The sequence below is a fragment of the Cololabis saira genome, chromosome 2, assembly GCF_033807715.1.
Source record: "Cololabis saira isolate AMF1-May2022 chromosome 2, fColSai1.1, whole genome shotgun sequence".
Taxonomy (NCBI): Eukaryota; Metazoa; Chordata; class Actinopteri; order Beloniformes; family Belonidae; genus Cololabis; species Cololabis saira.
The window spans coordinates 46,920,934-46,942,133 of record NC_084588.1 but is presented as its reverse complement, the minus strand read 5'-3'; the positions used below and the strand labels follow the sequence as shown (position 1 = coordinate 46,942,133).

Genomic DNA, 21,200 nt, shown 5'->3' with positions numbered 1-21,200 from the left:
AGAAATCTGTTTGTGGGATTCCAAATGAATTCTTAACCATTTCGAATGACATTAAAATACCATTGGCATCAAACAGGTCTCCTATAACCTTAATACCTTTATCATACCATGACCGAAAAACGGCACTCCTTATCCCCGGGACAAACTGTCTATTACCGATGAGAGGTGTCAAGTATGAGGACATATTTTTCCTACCAGTAAAAGCTACAATATCTTTCCAAATCTTGCTTGAATTCAAGAGTACTGGGCTATCTGATGATATGGAGTGTAATTTGTGTATATTTGTAAGTTCAGCTAGAAGTACATAGGGAGTACACTCCCATACTTCAAGGGGCTCTGGCTTACCAGTAAGAAAATCATGAACCCATCCATGCATAGTACGACAGTGGCAGGCCCAATTGTAATATAAGATATTTGGAAGTGCCAACCCCCCCCTATCCTAAGTTGTAATGTCCTCATACTCAGTCTAGGTTTTTTACCATGCCATATGAATTTTGAAAGGTCCCTTTCAATTTCTCTGATTACTTTCTTGGTTATGTATAGTGGTAACATTTGCATGTGATAAAGAAGCCGGGGTAGCACATTCATCTTAATTAGATTTATCCTACCCATCCAAGAAACCGTCAGGTCAAACCATCTTACAAGATCTCTTTTAACATTTTGTAACACATTGGAGAAATTTAACCTCAACATATCCTTAACATTGATGGTGATTCCTAGATATGTGAAACCAGTAGTGGACCATGGCCCTAATTTTTCTTTTTCGACGACACATTTGGATTTCTGGTTTAAAGACTAAACCAGAGGAAACTACTTAAAAATGGATATTAAGGATCTTTGTGAAAGACAACCAGGAAAGACTGGATGACCGCAGGAAAGTCTGCAACGGGAGTGGGGGGCTAGTTACCCTACCCATTAGTTCTGCAAAGGACACCCTACCCTACTACGAAGTCAAATAAAGAAAGACAACCCGGCAGCCCTCCAAGAGGCGGGGTGGAAGAAGGGCCAAAACGGACAGACCCCACGACAACGACTGGAACCGAAATGAACAAATAGTTAAGAATAACAAGGAAATACAGGTGTGGGTGGGAGAAGGTGACAACTCTCAGGGGTCTACGAATCCACCAAGGGAAGATGAGGTGTACAGCAAAGGGTCAGCAGCAACAGTGCACTGCAACCGCAGGTCAGACACTAGGAACCAAAAACCAGGTCTCAAACCACAGAGCAGAAGGATTCAACGCAACTGACGGGAGGCAGGAGGGCCGGTGGAGGAGAGCAGTCCCGTACAGAGTGGTGCAGTCTGGTGGAAGCTGGACAACAACATCACGGTCCTCCTTGAGCATTCTCTCCGCGACCGGGTGGAAACCAAGCTTAACTCCATGGATGACATCCTGTGCGAGGAATGCAGGAGGCGTTTCGGAGTGGTAGCTGAGAGGCGAAGAGCAGCACCCAAGCAGAAAGGAAGGAGAGAGCGAGAGATCAAGCAGTTGGTATGGAGGCAGCGCCAGCTCCGAAAGCAGTGGAGGAAGGCAAGCCAGGAAGAGAAAGAGGGCCTGAATCCACTGTGGGAGGAGGTGAAGGCCAGCCAACCTGAGGAGGGCAGAACGGATCCGCCAGCGCAGGAGGAGGAAGGTGAAGGAGATGAGCAACTTCTTCAAGAACCCCTTCAGGCACGCAAAATAGCTGGTAGAGGACAAGAGGAGCGGGAAACTGGAGATAGAAAAGTCAGTGCTCGAACAGCATATAAGGGAGCAATACAGCGACCCAGCAAAAGCCACCCCGCTGAGATCCCACGGTTATGTTCCTCATCCTGCCCCTCCAGTCATCCCTTTCAACACGGCTCCCCACAAACTCAGCGAGTTAGCAGAGGTGGTGCGGAAGGCAAGAGCAGCCTCCGCCCCGGGCCCCAACGGCGTACCGTACAAGTTGTACAAGTACTGCCCGGGGGTGCAGAAAGTCTTGTGGAAACTCCTGAAACTGGCGTGGGAAAAGGGCATCATCCCTTCAGAATGGCAGAGAGCTGTCTCAGTCTTTATCCCGAAAGAGCAGAACTCTAAATGCATCGGCCAATTCAGGAGCATCGTACTACTGAATGTAGAGGGGAAGATCTTCTTTTCCGTCATGGCCAAGAGGCGGACCAGCTACCTCACAAGCAACAGCTACGTCGACACCAGGTGCCAGAAGGCTGGTGTCCCATGATTCCCAGGGTGCGTGGAGCACTCAGCTGTTATTTGGGAGCAAATCCAGAGGGCAAAGAGAGAGAAGAGCGACCTGCATGTCATGTAGCTGGACCTCGCCAACGCATATGGGTCCGTCCCGCACCAGCTGATCGACTTTGCCCTGGAGTTCCACACTCCACACTCCACACTCCCAAATGCATCCAACACCTGGTGGCCAAGTATTTTGCAGACCTACAGATGTGCTGTGCCCATCAGGACTTCACCACAGGCTGGCAGCAGCTCGAAGTGGGCATAGCAATGGGATGTTCTATCTCTCCCATCCTGTTCATCGCAGCCTTCGAGGTCATCCTCATTGGGGCAAGGAAGATGGTCTGAGGAGTGAAACTGCCATCTGGTCAGAGGCTACCACCGCTGAAAGGCTTTATGGACGACGTCACCTCCATACTCCAGACAGCAGCATGCACAACGAGACTGCTGAAAACCGTCCAAGTCACGAAGCCTGTCTCTCAGGAAAGGGGTCCGAATGGACCACACCATCTTCATTGCAGGGAGAGAGGAGATCCCGTTGCTGTCTAAACAACCCATCCGGAGCCTGGGGAGATCATACACAGCAGAGCTCTCTGACAACCAGATGGGGGAGGCAGTGAGGAAGCAGCTCGCAGACGGCCTGGTCAGGATCCATCGGAGCCAGCTCCTGGGCAAGTATAAGGTGTGGTGCTACCAGCACATCCTCTACCATCGGGTGATGTGGCCGCTGAAGTTGAGCGAGGTCACTTCCTCAATGGCAAGCAAGCTGGATGGACTGGCAAACTCCTTTATCCGGAAGTGGCTGGGACTGTCGAGATGCCTCTCAGACGTGGGCCTCTTCGGTCATAACACACTCCAACTCCCGCTGCACTCCATCAGCCAGGGATACAAACAGGAGAAGGCTCGGATGGCCTTAGAGCTGAGAGAATGGGGCAGCCAAGTGTGAACAGGAAGGAGGTGGAGAGCAGAGGAAGAAGTCGACCAGGCAATCAGCAGGCTAAAACATTGTGAGGTGGTCGGCAGAGTCCAAGTGGGGCAAGCAGGTCTCGGCCGAAGTGAGACCCCCCCTCTTCTGGTCGAAGGCCTCCAAGGAACAGAGGAACGCCATGGTGGTGTCGGAAGTGGCAAGGTAAGAGCAGGAACACTATACAATCAAAGTGGTGGTCATCATGGGAAGGCGTAATGGTCAAGCAGATGACATGGCCTGACCTGTGGAAGATCCGCCTAGCCAGGATCAGCTTCCTAATCCAAGCAACGTATAACACCCTACCTTGTCCCCAAAACGTCCACCTGTGGTTCGGCACATAAGAGATCTGCCCCCTCTGCGACACCGTCAATGTGAGCCTCCAGCACATCCTGTCGGGATGCAAGACGGCTCTGTCCCAAGGCCGCTACAGATGGCGGCACGATGCCGTCTTGAAGAAGCTGGCTGAGGTGACAGAGTCTTGCAGACAAAAGGCAAACAGTCTGCCAGCTGCCCCAGAGGGACGCACCATCCAGTTTGCAAGGGCTGGCGAGACCATCAATCATTTTTGTTGTCTCGTGTTCCTCATGTGATGAAGGTTCGTTTGAAAGGTTCGCTGAGCCCCCCCCCCCCCGTTTACTCACATGAGGTAGGGGTCCCGGGTCGCGGCCTGCTCCACCTCCCTCAGCCCGTACACGTCGCCCACCGCCACCAGGACGCCGACAGGAATCACTGGGAGAACTGGGGAGACATGGAGGGTCAGAGGTGCGCTGGGCATGACCTCACCTGCCCGTGGCCCCACCCACTCACCGAAGCCCGCCAGGATCCAGTCGTAGGGCCTGGGGAAGGGGATACAGGGCTTGTACGTTATCCAGAATGCGTGGAACACCTCCACCCCCATGCAGACGAAGGCGCTGAGCAGCGCGTAGTGCAGCAGCGGCGCCGCCCAGGTGCAGGCGGCCTCGTGGCCCGCGTTAGCTAGCACCCCCGTCAGGAAGAACAGCAGGCTGAGCAGCGCCAGGGAGGCGGCCAAGCCCACGTGAACGGGGAGGGAGTTGTGTAGGGAATTGTTGGTGGAGCGTCTCCTGGGGGCGTATATAATAAACGCACATTAGGATGAAGTGCAACTTCGAGAAGGAAGCAAAGCTTATCAAGTTCAGCCACCCCTTACATGTACATTGTCATATAGTATATGATACAATATATATATATATATATATATATATATATATATATATATATATACACACACACACATGTCTATATATACATACATATAAATATATACACATATTCAGTCATATACCAAAATCCATTTAAATGCGATTAATTGCGATTAATTAATTACAAAGCCTTTTTAACCGAGTCCCACCACTAATATAAACATATACATGTGTATATATATATATATATATATATATATATATATATATACACATGTATACACATATACACATATATACATATATACATATATACACACACATACCCAGAACCCCCAGAACCCTGAGAACCCCCAGAACCGAGCCGCCGCCTCACCATTTCCTGGCAAGGAAGACGAGCAGCGCCACGCAGCTGACGAAGGACACGGCGCAGCCAGCCAAGCTGATGCAGGTGAGCGCTAGCAGGTGGCGCAGGGGGCGGGGCTCCAGGTCCTGGCGGGACAGGAGCGGGGTTAGCGCCGGGTGGGTTAGCACCGGGCGGGCGGGTTCCACGGACGGGTCAGGGGTTTGAGGTCAGGGGTCAGAGGTCGGAGGTCGGGACTCACCACCAGCACGGCGAAGTAGGTCAGGTGGTCACAGAGGCACTCGGTGTGGGCGTCGTCCCGCGCTAGCGTAGTGCAGCCATCCGCTAGCCAGCGCACCTGCAGCGGGTCTGCAGCAGAACAGTTAGCTTCAGTTAGCTTCAGGTAGCTTCAGCGGGATCAAACACAGCAGCAGCAGCAGCAGCGTGTGAGAGGGTTACTGACCTCGGTGGACGTCCCAGGACACGCAGCTCCTCCGGTTCTGGTCCTGGGGGGAAACAAGACTTAGTTCTGGTTCTGACAGCGGACCCGCCTCATCAGAGACGGGTGGGTCTGAGCCGTCTCTGATGAGGCGAACGATTTTCAAAGGATCTAAAGACTAAACTGGTTTAAAGACTAAATCAGAGGAAAGTACTTAAAAATGGATATTAAGGATCTTTGCTAGAACATTTCCTCTGGTTTTGGTCAACGAAAATGAAGATAATCTGTAATCTACATTTTAGTCTCATTTTATTCGTCGATAATATTGCATTTTATATTTAATTATCGTTATCGTCACATGACCAGCATTTTCGTGCGACTCGTTTTCCTCAGGTGATAAAGGTTCGTTGACGACGATAATTACTCATATTTTCATTGAAGAAAGCAACTTTACTGTGTATCATTCCTTTTTCAAAATAAAACCAAAAGTAAGAAAATTGAAAAACAACTCATTTTCTCAGTACCGTATATGTTTCCTAACTAAAATGAAAAAAACGGATAACGACAGTTTCCCGTTGGATCCATTTTTGATCTGAAGTTCTGTGAGTCTGAGTTTTTATTTTGTAATCTACGAAAGGCGTCCGGACTGGTCTGAGGAACTGAACCGGGTCGGGACCCAGAACTTACCGGAATGGCGTTGTGGTGGAAGCCGATCTTCACCGGCTCCGACAGATTAGTGACGACCTGGTTCTCCACGGTGATGTCAACCACGTCCTGGAGGAGCTGGAGGTTCTGGTGGCCGTCCTGGACACACACACACACACACACACACACACACACACACACACACACACACACACATGGACACACACACACGTATACACACACTTTAGTCTAGAGTCCTGCTATAGCAGGACTTTTTTCTTCATCCCGCCTGCATCTGCTAAACTCTGAGAGTTCATGCCGCACAATAATAGAGATGCATTGTTTTAGTGTCTTCTCCCATCCCGCAAGAGAAATGTTGTCCAAGACAAATCTGTCTGATTTAAGGTTAACATGATAATTGTGAGCTTGATGGATAATTGACAGTTCATACACCACCTGACTGAAAGTTATGCAAATCCATCATTGTCATCATCCACAAGCTTTTTCGCCTTTCGCGCTGCATCAATTATGTGATTGAGGTTATAGCAACGAGAGTAGCTGTGAGTGGCTCAAATAACACTAATAAATAACATAAAATAAACAAAGTTAACAAATTAATTTAACAAATGAATCGCTTGGCCATTCCATTGCAGTGGAGGAAGAGAATGTTGCTGACCGACAGCGGTCCCGCGCGTCTTTCGTCCAAGATGCTCCACAGACACTAAACACAGCTTCTCCAAATATCTGACTTTCCTTGCTTTGTCTTTGTTTTGTAAAGACCTTATTTGAGGTTTATTTTCCACCTCATTGATTTCCACCTTGTCGCTAGGCTACATCCCGATCCTGCATTGTTTTTAGGGCCTGAGCACTGAGGGTGCGAGGACCCTATTGTATCTGTAGGAATTGTTATTTTCCTTCAGACGAAAGTCTCCATCCTGCAATGACGCGCATTACTTTTCTCTTTCAAAAGCGTTACCGTGGCAACGATAGACGCCAAAAAGCGCGCCCCCCCTTCATCTGATTGGTCCATATTTGATAGTTCCTACTTTCTGCCATAACTTTTGAATGGTTTAATATAAAGAGTCATGGGTGGTGTCATCAGACTCAGTTTTGAATCCTTGAACATAATTGCTGCAAATTAGCCCCGCCCCTTCTTCTGATTGGTCGATATCTAATAGTAGAGAGTCGTGGCTGGTGTAATCCGCTAAATGTCCAGGCCTGAAGAATCTACATGAAAGTCATACAAGCTTCCACTGCTGCATGAACGTGCACAAGGGTGCGAGGGCCCGTTCATCGCTGCTTGCAGCTTTAATTTTCTTTGTTTTTCGAGAGTTCAAACCGCCCACTCCTGCCAGATTTGCGTTGGGTCCCGCGGGGATCCGGCAGGACCCGATCCCAATGCAGCCCTCTAGTTTAGAGTGAATGCAGCAACACGACCCGCAGGAGCGTGGCCAGAAACAGCAGGGGCGTGGCCTGACCACCTCAGCAGACATCACGGTGCAGGGGGGGGGGGGGGGGGGGTCGTACCTGGAACAGCGGGTTGCCGTTGAAGAAGGTGAACACCACCTTGCTGCTGTTGGAGCTCCTCCTCAGAGCCGGGGGGACGAAGACCCGGACCGCCGACCCCGAACCAGAACCAGAACCCGAGCCCGACCTGGCCTGGAACACAGACACGGGACATGAGAGGTCACCATGGCAACCACATGAGAGGTCTCCATGACAATGACAGGCCAGAAGTGCTTTCTTATCTTATGGCGCTTTTCTACTAGCACCTACTAGCGCCTACTAGAACCTACTAGAACGTACTAGCACCTACTAGCACCTAAAAGAATGTACTAGCACCTACTGGAATTTACTAACACCTACTAGCACCCACTAGCACCTACTAGCAGGTGCTAGCACCGACTAGCACCTACTAGCAGGTGCTGGTGGGTGCTAGTACCTACTAGCACCTACTAGAACCTACTAGTACCTACTAGCACCTACTAGAACGTACTAGCACTTAGGTGCCAGTAGGTGCTAGTAAACAACCATGAATGTGTTTTTGCTGCAGCTGCAGTGCACCCTGGGAACTCACGAGCGAGGAGACGTTGTAGCCTCCAAAGCCGTCCTCCATCTCCATGGTGGATCTGTGACCGCAGGGAAGTCCGGGGCCGGGGGGGCCGCTGGGGGGTCTGGGGGAGGACTGCAGGCTGAACCAGAACCAGAACCAAGATTAGAGGCAGAAATTAGAGGGAGCTGTGTCGGACAGGTGACACGCCCAGTCGCCGTGGAAACCACGGCTTCCTGTTTGCAGTCAGATCAGCTGATGACATGAAGGGAGTCGCTCCTGAGGTTCAGGGCAGACGCACCTGCGCAGGTAGTCCTGGTCCGCCTGGTCACACAGAGACTCTGCAGACACAAACACAGAGGTCAAAGGTCAGAACCGTGGAGATGTAATTAATTTATATTATCTTTAGGTTTTAAGACTACTTTACATTTGTTTAAAAAGAACAGAGGCGGCCCTTACTGTCTAACCTCTACGACCCTAAATGGAGGTTCTTACTGTCTAACCCTCTATGACCCTAAACGGAGGCGGTCCTTACTGTCTAACCCTCTACGACCCTAAACGGAGGCGGTTCTTACTGTCTAACCCTCTATGACCCTAAACGGAGGAGGTCCTTACTGTCTAACCCTCTACGACCCTAAACGGAGGTGGACCTTACTGTCTAACCCTCTATGACCCTAAACGGAGGTCCTTACTGTCTAACCCTATATGACCCTAAACGGTGGAGGTCCTTACTGTCTAACCCTCTACGACCCTAAACGGAGGCGGTCCTTACTGTCTAACCCTCTACGACCCTAAACGGAGGCGGTTCTTACTGTCTAACCCTCTATGACCCTAAACGGAAGTCCTTACTGTCTAAACCTCTACGACCCTAAATGGAGGCGGTCCTTACTGTCTAACCCTCTATGACCCTAAACGGAGGCGGTTCTTACTGTCTAACCTCTACAACCTAAACGGAGGCTGTCCTTACTATCTAACCCTCTATGACCCTAAACGGAGGTGGACCTTACTGCGGTCCCTCTATGACCCTAAACGGAGGCGGTTCTTACTGTCTAGCCTCTATGACCCTATACGGAGGCGGTCCTTACTATCTAACCCTCTATTACCCTAAACGGAGGCGGTTCTTACTGTCTAACCCTCTATGACCCTAAACGGAGGCGGTCCTTACTGTCTAACCTCTACGACCCTAAACGGAGGCGGTCCTTACTGTCTAACCCTCTACGACCCTAAACGGAGGCGGTCCTTACTGCGGTCCCTCTATGACCCTAAACGGAGGCGGTCCTTACTGTCTAACCTCTACGACCCTAAACGGAGGCAGTTCTTACTGTCTAACCCTCTATGACCCTAAACGGAGGTGGACCTTACTGTCTAACCCTCTATGACCCTAAACGGAGGTGGACCTTACTGTCTAACCCTCTACGACCCTAAACGGAGGCGGTCCTTACTGCGGTCCCTCTATGACCCTAAACGGAGGCAGTCCTTACTGTCTAACCCTCTACAACCCTAAACGGAGGCGGTCCTTACTGCGGTCCTTCTATGACCCTAAACGGAGGCGGTCCTTACTGTCTAACCCTCTACGACCCTAAACGGAGGCGGTCCTTACTGTCTAACCCTCTATGACCCTAAACGGAGGCGGTCCTTACTGTCTAACCCTCTACGACCCTAATATGAGGCGGCCCTTACTGTCTAACCCTTTATGACCCTAAACGGAGGCGGTCCTTACTGTCTAACCCTCTACGACCCTAAACGGAGGCGGTCCTTACTGTCTAACCCTCTATGACCCTAAACGGAGGCGGTCCTTACTGTCTAACCCTCTACGACCCTAAACGGAGGCGGTCCTTACTGTCTAACCCTATATGACCCTAAACGGTGGAGGTCCTTACTGTCTAACCCTCTACGACCCTAAACGGAGGCGGTCCTTACTGTCTAACCCTCTACGACCCTAAACGGAAGCGGTTCTTACTGTCTAACCCTCTATGACCCTAAACGGAAGTCCTTACTGTCTAAACCTCTACGACCCTAAACGGAGGCGGTCCTTACTGTCTAACCCTCTACGACCCTAAATGGAGGCGGTCCTTACTGTCTAACCTCTACGACCCTAAACGGAGGCGGTTCTTACTGTCTAACCCTCTATGACCCTAAACGGAGGCGGTCCTTACTGTCTAACCTCTACAACCTAAACGGAGGCGGTTCTTACTGTCTAACCCTCTATGACCCTAAACGGAGGCGGTCCTTACTGTCTAACCTCTACAACCTAAACGGAGGCGGTCCTTACTATCTAACCCTCTATTACCCTAAACGGAGGCGGTTCTTACTCTCTAGCCTCTATGACCCTATACGGAGGCGGTCCTTACTGTCTAACCCTCTATTACCCTAAACAGAGGAGGTCCTTACTGTCTAACCCTCTATGACCCTAAACGGAAGTCCTTACTGTCTAAACCTCTACGACCCTAAACGGAGGCGGTCCTTACTGTCTAACCCTCTATGACCCTAAACGGAGGCGGTTCTTACTGTCTAACCCTCTATGACCCTAAACGGAGGCAGTCCTTACTGTCTAACCCTCTACGACCCTAAACGGAGGCGGTCCTTACTGCGGTCCCTCTATGACCCTAAACGGAGGCGGTCCTTACTGTCTAACCTCTACGACCCTAAACGGAGGCGGTTCTTACTGTCTAACCCTCTATGACCCTAAACGGAGGTGGACCTTACTGTCTAACCCTCTATGACCCTAAACGGAGGTGGACCTTACTGTCTAACCCTCTATGACCCTAAACGGAGGTGGACCTTACTGTCTAACCCTCTATGACCCTAAACGGAGGTGGACCTTACTGTCTAACCCTCTATGACCCTAAACGGAGGTGGACCTTACTGTCTAACCCTCTACGACCCTAAACGGAGGCAGTCCTTACTGTGGTCCCTCTATGACCCTAAACGGAGGCAGTCCTTACTGTCTAACCCTCTACAACCCTAAACGGAGGCGGTCCTTACTGCGGTCCTTCTATGACCCTAAACGGAGGCGGTCCTTACTGTCTAACCCTCTACGACCCTAAACGGAGGCGGTCCTTACTGTCTAACCCTCTACGACCCTAAACGGAGGCGGTTCTTACTGTCTAACCCTCTACGACCCTAATATGAGGCGGCCCTTACTGTCCAACCCTTTATGACCCTAAACGGAGGCGGTCCTTACTGTCTAACCCTCTACGACCCTAAACGGAGGCGGTCCTTACTGTCTAACCCTCTACGACCCTAATATGAGGCGGCCCTTACTGTCTAACCCTTTATGACCCTAAACGGAGGTCCTTACTGTCTAACCCTCTATGACCCTAAACGGAGGTTCTTACTGTCTAACCCTCTATGACCCTAAACGGAGGCGGTTCTTACTGTCTAACCCTCTATGACCCTAAACGGAGGCGGTTCTTACTGTCTAATCTCTATGACCCTAAACGGAGGCGGTTCTTACTGTCTAACCTCTATCACCCTAAACGGAGGCGGCCCTTACTGTCTAACCCTTTATGACCCTGCACGGAGGAGGTTCTTACTGCAGCCCGTGGCGCCGGCTATGAACTGGAAGGCGGTCCGAGTCTCGGTGGTGATGACATCATCCCAGATCATGGCGTTGACGATGCCGAAGGTTCCCGCCGGCGCGTTGGGGCCGTCGCTCAGGTCGGTGCAGCAGGAGTCCAGCGGGACGGCGGGGTAGCACAGCGTCAGGTTCCTGCCCCCCACCTGGTCACATGACCACAACACACACCTGGTCACATGACCACAACACACACCTGGTCACATGACCACAACACAACACCTGGTCACATGACCACAACACACACACACCTGGTCACATGACCCCAACACAACAGAGCTAGTTCCTCCTTCCTCTCCTTCCACATCCTGGCGTCTAAATACTAGGGGTGTCAAGTTAGCGATTAGCGATAATTGCGATTAATTAATTGCAGGCATATTTAGCACGTTATGTTTTTTAATCGCTTAATCTATTTTTTAATCTCTAACTTTACTTTACTTCTGTGAATGTTAAGCTGATTTAATGTCTCGCTCTGCCCACACGATGGCGCCGTTGCCATAGCGATGGCTCTGTCTGTCTTTCTGTGAACTCAACACAGAAACCATGAAGCAGAGTCCTGTGTGGGAACTTCTAATTTAAAAACAACAAGGAAGTAAGGTGTAAAATATTTGTGCATATTTGGCGCAGTTTTAAAATACAACCACTTCGTTAATGTACCATTTAAAAAATACACATACAAAAGAACGGAGGCCATTATTACCCAGAGGGTTTAAACTAGGGCTGAACCTTTCAGAAATAGAAATAAGGGACATCCCGATTTCAGCCGCAAAGTCTGCCTGCATTGGGCAGAACTGCACCTAAATTAAATGACAATACAACACTAGAATATTCTGTAAATGTAACATGTATAAACACTTTCAAAAGGGAAAACAATACAATTTAACACACTTATAGACTGAAATAATAAAGTGCTGTAACAGCTGTAACAAAGCCTTCCTTAAAATCTTTTGGTTAGAAAACTAAATAAAACTAATAAACATAAAAAAAAATAAAGCGCATAGCTTCCTTCAATTCCTTTTATGTCCTTTTTTTGGTCAGGCCAGGTTTAAAAAGTTCACTCTCTATCTCATTTCTTCTTGCAGGATTCTTGTTACTTCTTGCAGCTGAGCAGCTCCTTCAAATTTTTTGCGATTTTTTATTTGGGGTTTTCTTAAACTGTGAGCCATAGTCATCAAAATCATAACAAATAAAGGATTGAAATATCTCACTTTGCATGTAGTTGGAAAATTAGTTTCACCTTTAGTTGAATTTACTGAAACAAATTAAGTTTAGCAATATATTCTAATTTTCCAACCTTCATCTGTATATTATGACATCAATAATTAATATATGTCTCGTATCGTACCATATCAAGCTCAGGGAGGTTTCAGGAATGAAGAACTGCGCAACAGATACCTGGCTCCTCTGGGATGTTATATTACATTTGTGGAGGTTCCTGCAGCTTCTTCTGCAGTCTTGCAGCAGTAACAATTACGTAACAATTCCATATTTCAAGGGACGGGTGGCGAGCCTAGCCGCAACATGGTTGCAAAAGACATGATGCCCATAAGCAAAAAAAGTAGCTTTGACAACAGATTGTTGGACTTCCTTAACAACAGAAAGTTACATCACAATAACATGAGACTACATACAAGTTCAAAACAGTGACATGTTCTTTTAAAACAGATTTTTATTTTAAAACACATTTTCTTTTAACTTTTTCCACATAGGCTAGGCCTACTTGTAATTGGACTATTTGTTATAAGCCCAGGACACACCAACCCGACGTCGCCCGCTGTCCGCCGACTGCTGTGTCGCCTCGCGTCGCCTGTGTCGGGCTGGGTGGGGCTCAAAAAGAGCACTTGAACACACCGCAAATACGACACTTGCGGCGAACTAGCACGTACGTTCTGCGCATGCGTGAGAGGTAATTCCCCTCCATACCAGCAGACAGCGGTAGTCTGTATTCAGGGGCTCAAGGAGGAGGGCAGCGCTTTTTTTTTTTTTCAAAGCTTTATTGAGAAAACACAAGTGCAACACAAAACAGTGGCGACCAGACGGCAAACCACCTGCAGCTCTGTGGAGAATTACCGCTGGCTGAAATAAATCATTTAGGAAGATAAATGTTGGTTTAATAGATGAAATCTAACAGTTGTAGCTACGCCTGTTAAGAAATTTGCTCTGAAAATGTAGAGATTTCTGCCTGCCGGCTCGGGAGCTGATTTATGGTTCCACGTTAAATCGACGCAGAGACTACGGCGTAGGTTACGGGGTACGGCGCTCGTCGCCGCGTAACCTACGCCGTAGGCTCTGCGTTGGTGTAACGAACCATGAATCAGCCTTTATTCTGGCGAGGTTTGAAAAAGACTTCGCAACAACGAACAAGCGAGTGATTATGTACATTCACTGAGTGAATATTATGAAAGTAAAATATATATTTCTCGCTAGAAATGTAATCAAAACGTATTTTCTATGCAGAAACTAACTCAAAATATAGATTTTATTCACTTAAAAAATAAGAAATGTCCGCCATGTTTTTTTTTTTTATTCAGTCCGCAAATGATGACGAAAAGCATTCTGGGAAATTCGGGGAACAGCCAATCACAGAGTGAGCTGTTGACCGACGTCCCGACGCCGATTCGACATGTCGAATTGGCTGAAAAGCTCCCGACGGGAGGCCGACCTGTGGCGACGTGCGGGACACACCGGGGAAACTATGCCGACAGACGCACCGACGCTCATCGACGGCCCGACGGCCGACAATCGGCTTGGTGTGTCAGGGCCTTTACTGTGTGTGTCACTGCCATTGTTGTCATGTTTGTGTCAATAAATATTTGACTAAGGAATATAATATGCCTTGTGTATTCTGTATGTCAGCAAAAGTAATTTTTGTTAGACCTTATTGTGGGATTCTCAGATTTAAAAGAAAAACATTGCTTATCAGTTAATCATTAATCGATTGATAATAATAATAATTAAAGCTGCAAGCAGCGATGAACGGGACCTCGCGCGTGCAATTTTCACCAATTGAGGTCAAGGACTCAAAACTAAGTCAGATGACACCACCCACGACTCTCTATGTCAAACCATTTAAAAGTTATGGCAGAAAATAGGATCTATCAAATATCGACCAATCAGCTACTAGTATCACTTCCTGTTTAACGTTGAAGTTTGACGCGGCGCCACGGCCACGCCATTTCACAAAAACGTACGATTTTGATAACTTTTCATCGTTACCGTCTTTTGTGTCTCCTGAGCGAGTTTTATGTCGAACCGACAATCCTGCTAGGAGGAGTTTGTCAAAGTACGACACGTGAAAATGGCATAAATTGCGCCAAAATTACACAATTAATTCAAAATGGCCGACTTCCTGTTCGGTTTCGGCCATGGCACCAAGAGACTTTTCTTTAAGTTGTGACATGATACAGGTGTGTACCGATTTCCGTGTATGTATGTCAAACCGTATCGTGGGGCTTGAGGCACGAAGTTTTCTAGGGGGCGTTGTTGAGCCATTAGGCCACGCCCATTAATGCAAACCATTAAATATCAAATTTTTCGCCAGGCCTGGCTTGCATGCAAAATTTGGTGACTTTTGGGGCACGTTTAGGGAGGGGAAAAATAAAAATAACGAGAACAATTCCTACAGATACAATAGGGCCTTCACACTGTCAGTGCTCGGGCCCTAATTAGCATCAGCCAACATCGTTTCAGCTAACAGAAACGTGTTTTTACCTCCATCTTGAACTGGTCCAGAAACGGCTCCCAGTAAACGCAGAAGTCGACGTTCTTTTCCGGGTGGAGTCCGAACTCGTGGAGCTCGATCACTTTGTCCGTGTTGCACTCGGCCGTCAGCCGCCCACGTACCGACAGGACGCTCTCGTTGGCGGTGAAGGAGAGCCCTCTGCAGCCCGGCGTGAGCTCCACCTCCAGCCGGAGCGGGGCGTTGCCATGACGCCAGGTACCACAGAAGTTGAAGTACAGGTCATTTTCACTGGAACCTGATGAAGAAAAGTCCACAATTAGTGGAAATAACAGCCGTCAAGGCAATAAAACACAGATCGACAGACATGAAACCACAAAAGGAACCAACCATATTTTTAAATGACCATATAGGAATCCCTACAAACCCCTAGGAATCACTACGAAGCAATAGGAATCACCAGGAATCACTAGGAGGCAGTAGCAAGCACTAAGAAATACCAGGAATCACTAGCAAGCAAAACGAAGCACTAAGAATCACTATGATGCACTAGGAAGCAATAGGAATCCCTACAAATCCCTAGCAATCACGAGTAATCACTAGGAATCACCAGGAATCACTAAGAGGCACTAGGAATTAGTGGTGGGGAAATAAATCGATATTGCAATATATTGTTGCGCTCTCTGTCGCAATAAATATTTATAAACTGACGACAAATATCGATATTTTATTACAACACACATAATGGATTTATGCAGTTGTCACTGCACTATTGTTCATGCACTTTAATTTGTCCAGCTGTTCAGTGTTTACATTTACAACCTAGGAGGCAGTGAGGTTTATACAAATGCACTTTCTTTGTACATTGTAGTTTTGGCATTGAATAAATGCATAACTACAGACATTTTCCTTTTCATGGGTATTTTTTCTTTTTCAGTCACATATATCGTGATATATCGTTGATGAAGTCTCTCACAATATATCGAATATCGAATATCGTGTATTGTGATATTATAGTTATCGTGGGCCACATATCGCCACAGTATTGAATCGTGAGTTACTGTATCGTCCCACCCACTAGCAATCACATGACGCCAGGTACCACAGAAGTTGAAGTACAGGTTTTTTTCACTTGAAGCTGATGGAACAAAGTCCACAATTAGTGGAAATAAAACACAGATCTACAGACATGAAACCACAAAAGGAACCACATTTTTAAATTACCATATTTATTTATTTTTTAATCTTTTTTTATTGAATTTTTGGCACGACAAACATTAACAGTATAAATGCACATATGAATTATAATGCTTAAGTAAAGTGTGAAAGCAAGTAAAACATACATAAATAAAAAATAAAATACTAATAAAAAAATAAAAAATAAAAATACCTGCACACAACTAGGAGAAATAACATTACTATGGAACCGCAACGAAATCAAGCTTCTTAATATATGAGAAAAAAGGGGCCCATGTAGCGTAGAATTTGTCTGTGAACCCATTCAATGTGCATCTTATTTTTTCCAGTGTTATACAGTGTAAAATAGATTTGATCCAGGAGACATGATTTCCACATAAGTAAAATTAAACGTCTTGCTAATAAAGCAACAAAGGCAATTACATCCTTCCTTGCTCTGGAGAGTTGTCTAAACTACCATATTTCTAAGATTGTTTTTGTTTTTCCAACATTAGTTTCGTAACATTGTGACTCAAATAACCCACTCAGGTCTCACGCCCGTTCTGCTTGTTTATGATGTGTCGTCCAGTTTTGAGTCACAAAGACTTTTTTTTTTACATAGTAGTTTCACAAGTTTACAGAAGTTTAATCTGCAGATGTGACTCATCAACTCTTCACACTAGAATCCAAATGTCACTCGTGAAGCGACTGACACGACTGTCGTCCTGCGTGAGACTTTGGATGTATAATGACTCTGCAGTGCACACCGCGGATCCAAGCAGCTAACGACGTGTTTAAACCCGACGTCTTCTACAACAGAAAGCGGCTGATGATCAAAGCTTATGTATTCATCATCTTACGATGTAGTTCTTTATTTTTCTCGTGACACAACACGCACGTCTCCCTTATAAAGCGGAAGAAGACGTGCCGCGCTATTCGTAACGTCTGTGCACAGTTTAGCTGACAACAGTGATAGCAACAGTGAGAAAATGCAGCGAAGCGAAAGTAATAAGATGAAGAGAAAGAATATGTCGAAGGTGTGGGATTATTTTAAATAAAAAATAAATAAAAAATATATAAAAATAATAAAAAAAGGTCCCGGTCCACAGCCAAGCATTTCTGTTGAAACGTGTTGGTTCTGAATGTGAAGTTGCAAATTTTAAAAAGCATTTTTTATTTTTGATACTTGAAGAAAATACGTTTTTTTTTTTATGTTTCAGGAAATGTTAAGTTTAAAATAATTGTATTTATTTTTATTGGAAAATTTAACAAACAGTTTACTAGTTTGCATAATATGTAAATAAATGTCAATTATTCTCTTAAAAGAAACAAATTGGTTGTTTTTGATAGAATACGTTCAGCGTTAGCAGTGTTGCTCCTTTTCTTTCTCTTAGCGGCAGCCAACTTTAAAAACTCAATATCCTCCTTCGTGTGAGAAACTTTCAAATGTCTTATCAGCTTCGTTGTGTTGAAATTCTTTTGTAAGATTCCTCCTCGGGGTATTTCCTTTGGACACAGCTTGCAAACTGCAAATTTGTTGTTCTTTTCGGACATTGTAAAACTCCCACACCGGCGACGCCATTTTCAGTGTTGATGTTTTGTAGAGACGCCTCGGTCTGAGGTGTGTTAACAAGCGCTGGCAGCGGTTTGTTGTTGTAAACGTCATCCGATCGGCTGCTTTGAACTATTATTTTCCGATCTCTGATCAAAACCGATAGGGCCGTTATCAGCCGATCGATCGGTGCATCTCTATCTTTTACTTATTTTTTCTTTTTTTACACTATACTTATTGTGCACTGTCCCTGTTTTGAAATAAATAAATGATGAATGAATGAATGAATGAATGAATGAATGAATGAATGAATGAATGAATGAATGAATGAATGAATGAATGAATGAATGAATGAATGATTGGTCTTAAGCCTTGTACAAGTTATTTTACAAAACAAAATAAAAAAAGTAAAATAAACATTGCATTTGCTGAAAAGGTGCAGCTGAAGCCGAAGCTTCTACCCTTTTTATCTGGTGATCAACTTAAACATGAAACAATAGCATTAATCCATGGAAACAAACAATGCATAAAGAAAAAATAAATAAATAAATAAGACAAAATCTAAAATTGATGTTTCACATTCTAGAATGTTTTTGATAATATACTTTATAGTTATAGTGTTTTATATTTACTTGAACTTGTAGATAGAACTGCACATTTTTAGGTCGTTGTCACAACTTTTCCATATTTCACTTGCCTTAATTGATGTCCATCTCTTTTTAATATTTGTTCTAAAGCTGGGCATACACTGTGCGATATTTTAAATCGTATGATTCAGCCCCATCTCACACTGCACGACTAGATCGCTGAGTTCAAAAGTTCACAGCCCACGATTTATGGTCTCACACTATACGACCCGATGCTCTGATGCGACCCGTCTGCTCTCACTATACGTTCATAATCCTCCCGTCAGACTTCTGTGTTCTGGAACTCGAGGCCGGTTCTGGGGCAGGGGTGGGCTGTGCAAAAGGCTCCAAACGTCTCCAGCTTGATGAGAAGCTGCTCATCTCTAGTTAGTGATGGTTGTAGTGTGATTATTTCTCTAGTGATGGTTGTAGTGTGATTATATCTCTAGTTAGTGATGTTTGTAGTGTGATTATATCTCTAGTTAGTGATGGTTGTAGTGTGATTATATCTCTAGTTAGTGATGGTTTTAGTGTGATTATATCTGTAGTTTGTGATGGTTGTAGTGTGATTATATCTCTAGTTAGTGATGTTTGTAGTGTGATTATATCTCTAGTTAGTGATGGTTGTAGTGTGATTATATCTCTAGTTAGTGATGGTTGTAGTGTGATTATATCTCTAGTTAGTGATGGTTTTAGTGTGATTATATCTCTAGTTTGTGATGTTTGTAGTGTGATTATCTTACCGGGGGAGAGCAGGACGATCAGGAAGAGCACCGTCTTCAGATTGTCGGCCAGTCGGACCTCCATCTGTAACAAACGGCAGCAGAGAAACGCAACATGAGGAATGTGAGAAAGGAAACAATCACAGTTCAGCTCTGCAGACTGGAGGAGGAAGAAGCACCACAAAACCTCACCTCATCCGTTGTGTAAAAGTCACATCATGCAGTTTCTACCTACGAGAGGCAGAAGTTCTGCTTCTTTTCCCCGTCTACATATGCAGAAACACACATCCTGAACGATACACAACCCCCCGACATTTCTGACAGAACAAGAGCTTTTTTTAATGATACTATTCTCCTGCAGTCGGCTGGTTCCTTATCTGCATTTTCGTATCGCTGCATACAAATGAGTCCAGGCCCAAAATACACACAGGGTTCCTACGGGGGCTTGAAATCCTGGAAAGTGCTTGAATTTCAATGTTGTGTTTTCAAGGCCTGAAAAGTGCTTGAAATTAAAAAATGTAAGTGCTTGAAAGAAAGTGCTTGATATTATAACTCTGTGTCTTTCACAAAATTGGGATCAGACTGTACAGTTTAGTTATTACAAGAAGAAATAAAATCAGTAAGATGAAACCAGGGTTCCTACACATTTTTCAAGGTAAAATTCAAGCAATTTTCAAGCACTTTCAAGGGTAATTTTCAAAATCTTCAAGCACCTTATCGCTGGGGTAAAATATCTACAGGAATATATATATACTCAGAATTATTTTTTCCGCTTTTTATCACAATTATGTACATTGTATCGTGCTGTAAACATCTAGTTGTGTTTCTTCTTACTGATTTTATTTCTCCTTGTAATAACTATAAACTAGATACTATTGGACCCCAGGAAGACTAGAGGCACATTTGTGTGCTTCTAATGGGGATCCTTTAATAAACTAAAACTAAACTATATATTCCTGTAGATATTTTACCCCAGAATTTGACCTTGAGAAATGTGTAGGAACCCTGTACTTATCAATAGCACCAGCAAAGAAAACAGAAGTTTGCACCATTTTAAAACGTGGGAGAATCATGTGCGTGCGACATACGAGATGCAGATCAACCACACTTCAGCCAGACGACGCGCCAACGCCAGACACATTTCACAAGTTGACTGATGGTTCCTCGTACTCGCTTCCGGACCAGAGGAGACCGATCCTTCCAGGCCGTTGCTCCCAGGCTTTGGAACGATCTTCCGCTCTCTCTGCGTTCCATGGAGTCTGTTGACTCCTTCAAAAGGCAACTAAAGACCTTTTTATTTGTGCAGGCTTTTGCCTAATTGTCTTGGGGCTGTTATGATCGTAAATGTGTTGTCTTGGCCTTTTAATCTTAAATTTGTATGGATCTCTTAACTGTGTTTTTATTTTAATTGTGAAGCGCTCTGTGACCATAGTCTGTGAAGGGCGCTGTATAAATAAAGTTTACTTACTTACTTACTTACTTACTTACAATTTGCACATTCACAGCTACACGTCCACTTAAATAAGTGTTGCATCCATCACGGCTGCATCTATCAATGTCAGGAACAGCAATAGAGCAGGTCAAGAAAACCAAACTACTTGGTGTAACGTTGGATGAACTGTTGTCATGGTCTGATCACATATGTGTCCAAAACGGGAAGAGGCTTAGCATTGATTAGAAAGTGCTCTCCCCTGTTTCTTATTTTGTCTGTTTCTTATTTTGTCTGTTTCTTATTTTACTGTTTCTTATTTTATTGTTTACAGTCTTTGTTTACATAGTCTTTGCATGTGTGCACTTTACGGAGCTGCTGCCTAATCGCATTGTACCATTATAATGATAATAAAGGCTTTCTATTCTATTCTATTCTATTATTTGTCATATTTGTAATAAAGCAAAAGTACGTTTTAATCGAAGGAATATTTCGACTTTTTTCTCGACATTTCGACTTTTTTCTCGAAGTGCATAATGAAAAAAAAATCTTCCTCCTCTAAAATATTATTTTTATTTTTCTCCTTCCCGGCCCTAATATACTCTTCCTTAAGAAAAACATGGGGAGA

The 21,200-nt window shown here is 45.5% G+C and overlaps 1 protein-coding gene across 1 annotated transcript in view; it reads right to left on the bottom strand.

Moving 5' to 3' along the window:
• The window catches only part of LOC133464579 (adhesion G-protein coupled receptor G1-like), a 30,830-nt gene extending 11,542 nt beyond the window's left edge, over positions 1–19,288 (bottom strand). The window contains exons 1-12 of the mRNA XM_061746651.1: positions 19,165–19,288; positions 15,100–15,365; positions 11,348–11,534; positions 8,113–8,152; positions 7,839–7,953; positions 7,289–7,420; positions 5,804–5,920; positions 5,141–5,183; positions 4,940–5,046; positions 4,711–4,826; positions 3,982–4,256; positions 3,816–3,912 (exon numbers count right to left, since the gene is read on the bottom strand). Of these exons, the coding sequence (XP_061602635.1) occupies positions 3,816–3,912; positions 3,982–4,256; positions 4,711–4,826; positions 4,940–5,046; positions 5,141–5,183; positions 5,804–5,920; positions 7,289–7,420; positions 7,839–7,953; positions 8,113–8,152; positions 11,348–11,534; positions 15,100–15,365; positions 19,165–19,228 (1,559 nt within the window). The 5' untranslated portion in view covers positions 19,229–19,288. The remainder of the gene's footprint in view (positions 1–3,815; positions 3,913–3,981; positions 4,257–4,710; positions 4,827–4,939; positions 5,047–5,140; positions 5,184–5,803; positions 5,921–7,288; positions 7,421–7,838; positions 7,954–8,112; positions 8,153–11,347; positions 11,535–15,099; positions 15,366–19,164) is intronic.
• Between the last annotated feature and the right edge of the window lie 1,912 nt (positions 19,289–21,200).